At 41.4% G+C, this 10,000-nt stretch overlaps 1 protein-coding gene across 6 annotated transcripts in view; it reads right to left on the reverse strand.

Moving 5' to 3' along the window:
• ebf3a (EBF transcription factor 3a) overlaps positions 1-3,631 on the reverse strand; it is a 50,024-nt gene extending 46,393 nt beyond the window's left edge. For all 6 annotated transcript variants that reach the window (XM_061028551.1, XM_061028549.1, XM_061028547.1 and 3 more), the window contains exon 1: positions 2,719-3,631. In XM_061028551.1, coding sequence (XP_060884534.1) covers positions 2,719-2,840 — 122 coding nt within the window. In that variant the 5' untranslated portion in view covers positions 2,841-3,631. The remainder of the gene's footprint in view (positions 1-2,718) is intronic.
• Between the last annotated feature and the right edge of the window lie 6,369 nt (positions 3,632-10,000).

Genomic DNA, 10,000 nt, shown 5'->3' on the forward strand with positions numbered 1-10,000 from the left:
GGAATTTGAAAAACAAGGGTGCAAAGATGCTTCTGCACCCTCGTATAGAAGCTGGGGGGCCCGGTCAGGTCAGGCGGTCTCGGACCGGTCTGCTCTCCGTCCCCAGGAGCAGCAGCGTTCAGTTTCTACGCTCCGTGAATCTGGAACAAAATTCCCAGAAAAAATACTGCAAACTGAAACTCTCACAGCGGCCTCTCAGTCGACCATTTAGATTTTAAACTTTAACTCTGAACTCACTCTGTTGATATTTGAGCTTCTGTTTTAACTGCTTTTATTTAAATTAATTTAAATTTAATGAATTATTCTAACAAATTCCATCCATTCTCTTCTTTGATCTCTTTATTTATTTGAACATATTTCCAGATGAAGTCGTCTCTGTGTTTTTTAAATGTTTCCTTTTTGCTTCTGATGTCGTGTGTGTGCAGCTCTTTGAATCGCCTTGATGCAGAAATGTGCAACAGAAATAAACCTGCCTTGACTTCAGTGTAGTACGCACCGTGCTCATGTTGTGAGGCTCAACTCTTCTGCATCAGGATCTTTCTGTGTGCTGAAGGCCGAGGGCCTGAAACATGACATGTGCTGATATTTCCATCAAACTTAATTTCTTCAGAGAAGCTTCTGGACTTTGTCTTTTTCTTTCTTTGGATGTTTTTTTTTGTTCAGCTCTCAGTAATTTAAGTTTTCAGACGTGCGTGCTCTTTGATATTTTTTGTACACTATCAGGATCGTCTCAAAGTTTTTTTTTTTTTTTAGTCTGACCGTTTCAGTTTCTGACTCCAGATCTTGTCGTTCAAAATCTCAGATTATTAGAGCGACTGTTTCTGAGCTAATTATCTGTGAAGCTCGAGTTCACTTTGGATAAACTTAAAAAGCATGAAGGAAAAAAAAAGGGGGTAGGACATGCAGCACACACACACACACACACACAGAGGCTGAAACACACACACACACACACACACACACACGTGCACAAACACCAGCACTGATGGAGAGATGTCAGGGTGGGGGGGGGGGGGGGGGGGGGGGCTGCACACGGTGGGCGCTCCTGAGCTGGTGGAGGGGTGGGGGGGTCTGGTGCCTTGATCAGGTGCCCCTCGGCAGTGTTCAGGATCTGGCTCCTCTCCAGCTACTAGACCAGTTTTCAAGATTTGGTCCAAACCGGGACTTGAACCGGCGACCCTCTTGTTCCTAACCCGGGTCCCTGCAGACTGAGCTGCTGGCGTCCCAGTGGAACCAGTTAAGAGGGAAAAAAATCACGCCCCTACAGAAAGTACGCTCTGAATGTTGTTTAATTTGTCTATTTTTATTTCCACTTTTAAAATATAAAATAAAGAAAGAAAGCGTCGACGTCCTGGAGAATCTGATTCTTCTTGCAGACGTCTCTCCGCTCGTCCCGTCTGTTGATGTTTATTCTGCTGTCGTCCTGACTTCCTGTCTCTGCTGCGTCCGTCAGAACACTTTATAAACATTTTATTTTTTTAAAGATGCTCTATAAATAAAATCATTATTTAAAATAAATAAAAACCTAACATGTGAATCTCTTCAGATGTTCTGAGAGTTAAAAAATTATTCTCCTTAAAATCCTGAAATCACCTCGGAGTTGTTTTTAAGAAATATTCACAGAGTTTGATTTCATAAAAACAAACATTTAAAGTATTTTCATTTAAATAATGTTGTGATTAAATTATTATCACAGGATTTAAAATCACTTTGATTACAGTCTGAATGTGACATGAAGGATATTTCCTCGAGCAGCTCGGAGCGTCTCAGCGTGTTCACACTCACACGGTTTTTGATTTTTCAGATTTGAGTGAAGATGTTAAATTGTTCTTAAATTCCAGATGTGACAGATGTGAGTGTGTGAATAATCCCGTGTGATCTGAGCTGTCTGAACGTCTGCAGGACACTCTTTTATGATTTTTTTAAACGTTTAGAATAATTCCTCCTGACTTTAACAAACACGTTTCAATAATCTAAATCATCAAAGAGGATTTGAAATCTGAGCTGCAGAAACTCAGGAACTGGAAGATGATTTAGTTCTTTTCCAAACAGAGTCTGAACTTTCATCCGTCTCTCAGATTCTCGCCTCGGGGTCAGACTTGATTTTTTTATTTTATTTCTGACCTTCAGCTGCGCAGACGTCGGTGATAAAATAAGAGAGAGGAATGAGGAGGCTAAATGTTTCTGAAGGAGGGATTTGACTCGAACAGTCTGCGGCTGAAGATTCAAACATTAATAATAAAAAAAGAAGGTTTTTTTTTTTTCTCTGTCTCTAGACGTCCCGTTAACGTCGCGGAGAAAAACTCTGCTCACCTTCAACAAGAAACCCTCGGAGACGATCTTTAAAATAAAATCTGAGGATTTTCTGTTTCATGTTTGGACTCAAGAAACGCCTGAAAATACTTTTAATCTTTCTCTAGAAATGTTAATTTTTCCCCAAAGCATTTAAAAATATTTTTTTCATTTTATTAAATTCAGATTAAAGTACGTCATCACAGAAAATCACAAACTGTCAGAATGATGATGTGAAATGTGAAAAACAAAGATTTTAAAATGTGTTCTTGTGTTAAATATTCTGAAACGTCTGCAGAGATCAGCTCTGACATATTTTAATTCAAAGACGTCTCCGTCCGATTCTGAACGCACCGGCTGAGCGGCTGTTTGTCCGTGGGGACTACAGCTCCCAGAATCCCTCTGGGGCGGCAGTGTGAGTTTTACCTTTGAGCGGCTGTGTTGGCGTCCACCACGCCGGCCGAGTGCATCCAGGAGCGAACAGCCAGCGGCTCCTCCTTCATGCTCGCCGTGGCCCCGCGGGGCAGCTGGTCCTGGATCCCGAACATCTCCGGGGCCCCCGACGCTCCAACTGCCGACGCTACGGCACGACCACGTCGACAAAACTCAAGAAGAAGAAGAAGAAAAATCAGCAAGAGAAAAAGAAAAGTCCGGCAGAGAGAGAAGCAGCTCTACAGCTCGAGCTCGTGCTCAGTCGAATTCTTCAACATGGAAACGCCTCGAAGTCCCAAAGCAGCCAGCGAGGACGGAGAGAGAGAGGAGGACGACGGGAAAAAAAGGAGTAGAAGAAGAAAAATTAAAGATGAGTGCAGCAGGAGGAGGTGATAAAAAAAGAGTTTTATTTAACTGCACAACTTTTTGTCTCTTTCACAGATTTAATTCAACTTTGACTCTGAAAGAATGACTGGAAAGATTTCCTGTCTTTAAGTTTATTTTCAGGATTTCAGGAATTTTAAAAACTTCTCCCTCTTTGCCGTCATGTTGAAACCCGGCGCGAAGGAAGGAAGGAAGGAAGGAAGGAGAGGAAAAAAAGGAAAAATAAAATCCTCAGAGGACGAGAAAAGCGAGGGGAAGAACAGAGACGGGTCCGCACGGCGAATCGAGCGCGAGCAAAGTGTCTTTTTTCTTTTCCCCAAAGAGAGGAAGAGGAGGAGGAGAGGAGGCCGTGATGGAGGGATGAGATGCGGAGGAGAAACTCTCAGCCCTGCGGCCCCACAGGACTGGACGCCAAAACCCAAAAACCCCACGGGTCTTCCTCTGAGCCGCTGATGACATCACGGGGGGGTGGGGCCTGACCATAAAAGGACAGGAGAGGTGAGAGAGTGAGAGTGTGTGAGGAGAGAGAGGAAGAAACAGAGAGAAAGAGAGAGATGAAGGCATGGGGAGGGAGGAGGGGAGTAGGGGGAGGAGGCGGGCGCTCGCACCGACCAACCAGAGAGAGAGAGAGTCCTTGTGCAGTCATTAACTCTCTCTCTCTCTCTCTCTCTCTCCCTCTCATGAACTGGTTTCACTGGTTTCGTCTCTTTCTGCTCTCAGCAGCTGGTTTAATGTCAGGACTTAAATTATTTTGTTATTTCCTGTTACACAACATTGGGATAAAAGTGTGTGTTTGGTGTGTGTGTGTGTGTGAGAGAGGATACAGCGGTGTATCATCAGCGTAGAGGTTTACGCGAGTCCATAAATCCTGTAAACATTAAAAAGCAGTGGGCCGAGCAGTGAGCCCTGAGGAACTCCAAAGTTAACAGTGTTTATAATGACACACACGTTCACGTTGTTTTGTTTATTTACAGGTAAACAACCTTCGTCCCACCTGACAGAACTCATCACAGGCTGATGGTCACTTCCTCTGGGTGTAAACGATCTCAAACAAGAGATCCAAAATTTACAGTTTTAGTTTGAAATAATCTGAATTCACTGCAGACGTTTGATTCTTTGGGGGGGAAAAAACTTGATCCCAAAGACATAAAAATGTGTTTCTGTGTTCATGACCCTTCAGATCTCTGAACGAGGTTTTCATCCTGAAAGGTTTTTTAGAGCCACAGACGGAGAGAGTGAGACAGGCTTTCAGAGTAAAAGCTCCGGTCTTCAGGGGGCGAAAGGCCTCTGAGGCTCTGAGGGGTGGACCGAGTCCGGACAGAGGAGGAGAAAAATGACGAGAGGAGGAAGGAAAAGAGAGAGGAGAGAAGAAGGAGGAGGAGGAGGAGGTGGAGGAGGGAAATCTGAGCAAACTGAAAGAGGAAGAAATGAGGAGACGGGAAGATTTATGATTCCAGAGACAGACAAATAATCTGAGAGGAGGAGGAGAAAAGAGAAGATTTTATTTTAGGATGACGCTCAGAGAGAAAAGAAGGACGAACAAAAAAGTGAGGAAGAGGAAAAGGAAGGAGAGAAAAACGGAGCGAGGAGGAAACAATCGGTTATACTTAGTGATCTCAAACTCAGAGGAAAGAAAAAGAAGAAAAAGAGAGGAGAGCAAAAGTGGAAAAACGAGAAGAGACGAAGGAGGAGAAGCAGAGGAGAGGAGGACGATGTCGTGAGTTTATTTTTAATTATTTTTATTTCAATTAAATACAAAAGCAAAAATCACTTCAAAATCGTGATTTCAAAATGATTTAAAAGAATAACCTGCAGGTTTCTGTCTTCAATAAAAAGCTCAGACTTCTTTTTAAACGGACGAATAACTGAGCGGGGGGGGGGGGGGGGGGGGGGGGGGAGGAGGGAGCGGGGGGAGGGGGGAGAGGAGGAGATGGCAATCTGGTTTCCAAATGAGGCTCCGTTCTTTCGGGACAAATCCCTGACCTGCGAAGGGGGAGTGTGAGGGGGGTGAGGGGGGTGAGGGGGGGGGTCCCCCGACACAACCTTCTCCTCCCCCACCTCCTCACCCCCTCCCACTCATACCTCCACCCCTCCTACCCTCCTCCACCCCCACCCCCTCTTCCCCTCCTCATCCCCGGTAATATTTCTGTGAATGCTGTAAAAGCTCTTTATTTTAAATCATTTTCAGTTATTATCCGTTTCTTTTCTTTTTTTTTTTTGACAAACATTTTATTATCCTGACGCTGAAAACTACTTTAGATTTATAAACATGTAAACAACGAAACGAATAAATTCAAACTCGTCCTCCTCAAATCTAAATTAATGATGAATCTGAAACAGATAATTTTTTTATTATTAACAGATAAAGGAAACACGTCTGAGCTGAGGAAGGCTTCATAAATAAAACGAGAGAGTCAGGACTAAAGATCATAAAATAATCTGAAGGTGTTTTATTTACTGCATGTTTTTATTTGACCTTTATTGACCCAGGTCATTAACCCTTTGAGAACAAGATCAGATAATGATGACATCATCAACAAACAGTTTACAGACAATCAGATGTGTGTGTGTGTGTGTGTGTGTGTGTGTGTGTGTGTGTGTGTGTCGAGGAAAGTGTTGAATGAACCTGAAGGAGTAGAAACAGTTTCCTCTGCTTCGTCTTTTCTTTAAGAAAACGTCTTAAGACATTTTCAACATATTAAAGAATCTAAACGGCCGACAGGGAACCTCGTGCTCATCCTGAACACGCTCTCAGGAACAAACCAGGAAGAACAAATCAAAACTCTGTGGCACACTGACAATAACTCTTCTGTGTTTGATCATTTGGCCTGTAGCTTCCTCGGGTCGTCCAGCAGTGTAAACTTTATATTTACAGACAAAGTATTTTTATTTTACTCTTCTCTATTCTGATTTTAATTGACTCATGCACGCTCATCTTCTTCTTCTTCTTCTTCTCTCTTTTCTGCTGCAACACTTGAATTCAGCAACTGATCTTACCTTCTTAAAACACGTAAACAACAATAAGAAAATACTATAAAATGATTCAAACTACAGATTTAAGACACAGTTTTAAAAAGTGCGAGATTTTTGTGAGAGATTTGAAATGTGAGAAGAGTTTGAGTTCAGGCGGTGACGGAGAACAAATAACTCTCCTTCAGAGTCTCGGAGAGAAAAGGAGAAATGTGACGCCGTTTCAAATAAAAAAGAAGAAAACTTGAGACAGTGTCAACACGTTTCATCGGGTCGCAGCGACCAATCAGCGACTTTCACAGAATGAAACATGAATTTAATTAAGCGACACATTTAAATCAAACACAAACCGCTGTCAGAAGTCGAGTGTTTTAAAATGTTTGACCTCGACCTCGTCTCGTTATCACTCAGCTGTAAATATATTCAGTCACATGAAAAATAAATCTAAACTCCGCCACATGTGACTGTCAGGTAAAGAGACAAAATTAATCAATAAATATTAAAAAAAGAAGAAGAGTCAACCAGAAGTACGAGAGAATAAGAGTTTTTATCTTGACTCAGTGATTCAGGGAGTCGGTGACCTGAGTCCGGGGTACGGCGCTGTGTGACAGCCGCTGTGGGGAAATATCCTCATGTAGTGTTTTGTGGTTTTCTGTGATCCGAGTGTTGCACATTTTTGTTTTCACGTCGTTTGTTCACCCAAAGGCCCGACGAGGGACACGAGAGGGGAATCAGAAAACAGCTGTGAACTCTCTGCAGCTCGTCCGTCTCACACTCTCAAATTGCATTTTGACGCTAATTAATAAATTAATTCAATGCTCATTTTTTTTCTCTGAGATGTTTCTGTTTTCTTAATGTTATTTAAAGACATTTTTAATTTCTGAAAACACATGAATACAAAAAGCTAAAGGCCTTTTGGGAAAATGTGTTTTTTAAGATATAAAAATCCTCCAAAATCTCTTAAAGTTTTTTGTGTTTTGTTTTTTTGTTGTATGTATTACTTTGTTTGTTTCGTCTGTAGTGTGTTATGTTTTTATGCAGTGTTTTGTATTGCTGTGTTGTACCTGTGTCTTTGTAAACATCTGTTTGGGACCCCCTTGAAAACGAGGTGATACACCTCAAGGGGCTTATCCTAATATAATACATTTTTCTTATTAAAGCGACATGTTCTAATTATTTGTTTGTTTTATTGTTGCTTTTTTTTTTTTTTTTTTAGAAATTTTGCTTTTTTGCTTTTTTTCAGTTTTGAAAAAATAAATCTTCATGAGGAAGACTTTAAATTATAAAATAAAATGATGTTTGTTAAGATTATTTTTTTTTTAAAGAGTCGATGTTTAAATATAAATGATTACTTATTACATTTTAATTGTTTTTTTTTTATTCTGCAGTTCTTCAGACGAGTCAAGCGGCAGAGGGAGAGCGTTAAACCCTCCTCGTCTTTATTGTGTGTGAAGTGTTTCCTTTTGTGTGCGTGTGAGACGATGTGAGCTCACACACACTCTCTCTCTCTCTCTCACACACACACACACACACACACACACACACACACACACACACACACACACATTTGCATTTAAATAGCGACATCAACCAGCGTTCGCGGCGGCACACCGGCGGGTTTCCCAGATGTCATGGCAAAGTCAGATGGGCCAGCTGTCACACACACACACACACACACACACACACACACACACACACACACACACACAGACACACACACACAGACACGGCTGACTCGGTGAAAAACACAAATTCATTCAGTTTAAACTACGACGGCATTTAAACACACAGTCAGTATGTTGCTGCGTGTGTGTGTGTTTGTGTGTGTGTGTGTTTGTGTGTGTGTGTGTGTGTGTGTGTGTGTGTGTGTGTGTGTGTGTGTGTGTGTGAAAGATCATCACAGTGTCGGAATAAAACGGCAGGTACATGAATCAAACATCAGACCCCGGCTGATCTCAAACCTTCATTAAACACAGAAACAGTTTAAACTACAGAGCGCCTGATGACATCACTCACCTGCAATCTGTCGGCCAATAGGAAGCAGAAGCTCGGGTCAGAGGAGTGAAATAATTCAAACTTTTTTTAAGTAGAAAAAGTTTTCACCTGCAGCCCACCACCCCCCTTCACCTGATTATCATTACTGGACAGATGCAGATGATATACCACTTTATATGCAGAGGATACACCACTTTATATGCAGCTGTAAGGCTCAAGTCTGCTTCCTTTACATTTGAAAATAGAGACACAAGTTTTAGACAATAAAACAGTCACTTCCCATTTACTTGCACGTTCTTTATAATTTAGTGGACGTTAAACAATGCATCCACTAGGGGGCTTGGTCTCACACGGACCTTCACTTATCCTTCTCTGCCGTCCAACTGACATTGAGTTCCTGTCCGATCTCCGCCAAGCTGTTCTGTTGGAGATTTCTGTCTCTATGCCCACAGTCTTTTCCTCAAAGAGTTCCAACATTTTCCAGTGGATTTTTCTTTGCCGTGTTTTGCTGTTCTGGCTTGAGCCTAGAGTTCAGAAATGTCTTCAAATTCTTACTGACAGTGACGACAGAGATCTCAGAAGCTCTCTGCTCTGACTCTGATCCGTCTCTGAACCTGCAGGTACAGGTCCGGGACTTTCTGAGTATAAACCAGCATCAGTCAGGTCTCATCCTGTCAAATATACCACCAGATAATAACATCTCATTGACTCAAATGTGAATCACGTTTTAATCTTAAAGTTTAAATCCAAACATCGTCCGACTGACATCAAACTAAAACTAGATAATTCAAGAAGAAGTTAAAAAGCAGTGGGCCGAGTGCTGAGCCCTGAGGAACTCCAGAGTTAACAGTGTTCATAATCACACACACTTTTTGTTTTATAGGCAGACATCCTTCATCCCACCTGACTGAACTCATCACAGACTGATCATCACTTCCTCTGAGAGTTAACTTTCAGTTTGTTGAACAGAAGCTCCAACTGGAATAATCAGAATTCCCTGCAGACGTTTGATTTTTGAAAACAAAAACTTAATTTGTTTCTGTCTTCATGGAGGATTTATTGAAACCTGACATGAAACCTTCCTCTGTACATTATGTCTTTATTTATCCTTTATCTTTGATGTCTGGGTTCACACCTCCACATGCAGCTCTTCTTTCAAACTTGAGATCAAATATTCGTCATGATTTATTTTACGACCTCAAACACGCCTCCACACCTGGTTTCATCTCTCTGAGTTTTATGAAACAGTGAAGAAGTTTTTTTTTTTCTTTACATTTATCACCTGCAGTGAGGATCTTTCTTTTACAGCTCGCTCTCCTTCAGACTGAACAACACGAAGCTGATAAAACCAGTTAAACCAGTAAAAACCAGTCAAACAGTCGGCTGGAGAGCGTCAGAAATAAATCATTGACACCGCAGATTCTAACATCTCAAATCACTTCAGTCAGCTTTTCAAATTATTTCATTAATAATAAACTGTTTCCTGATTTAAGCTGAATAATCACAGATGATTTATTGATTGATCGAGTCTGATTGGACCGAAGAGGAATGATGTCAGAGGGTCGACTCTTTTGCCTCAGCTGTATTATGAAGTTGGATTTATTTATTTAATTTTGCATTTATTTTTCATTTTATTTATCTTATTATCATTATGACGACTCAATTGACTTTTTTTTTAGATTTATTCATGCCGCTTTCGTTCATCTCCTCATGTTTACATTAAATTTGATAAAGAACGAGCACTCAGGCTGAAGAGATCGAAGTTCAGACCTGAGGGGGGAGGGGGTTGATGTGGGGTGAGGTTGGGGGGGTGACAGAGAATTCATGTGGTTGTATATTTGTACTCTGTAATCGACTCCCTGGATCATCTGTAAAAAAGTGTAATGATAATCAAACTTTAAACTGTTTGTAAAACCATCCAGATTAA

Source organism: Labrus mixtus, chromosome 21 (genome assembly GCF_963584025.1).
Source record: "Labrus mixtus chromosome 21, fLabMix1.1, whole genome shotgun sequence".
Taxonomy (NCBI): Eukaryota; Metazoa; Chordata; class Actinopteri; order Labriformes; family Labridae; genus Labrus; species Labrus mixtus.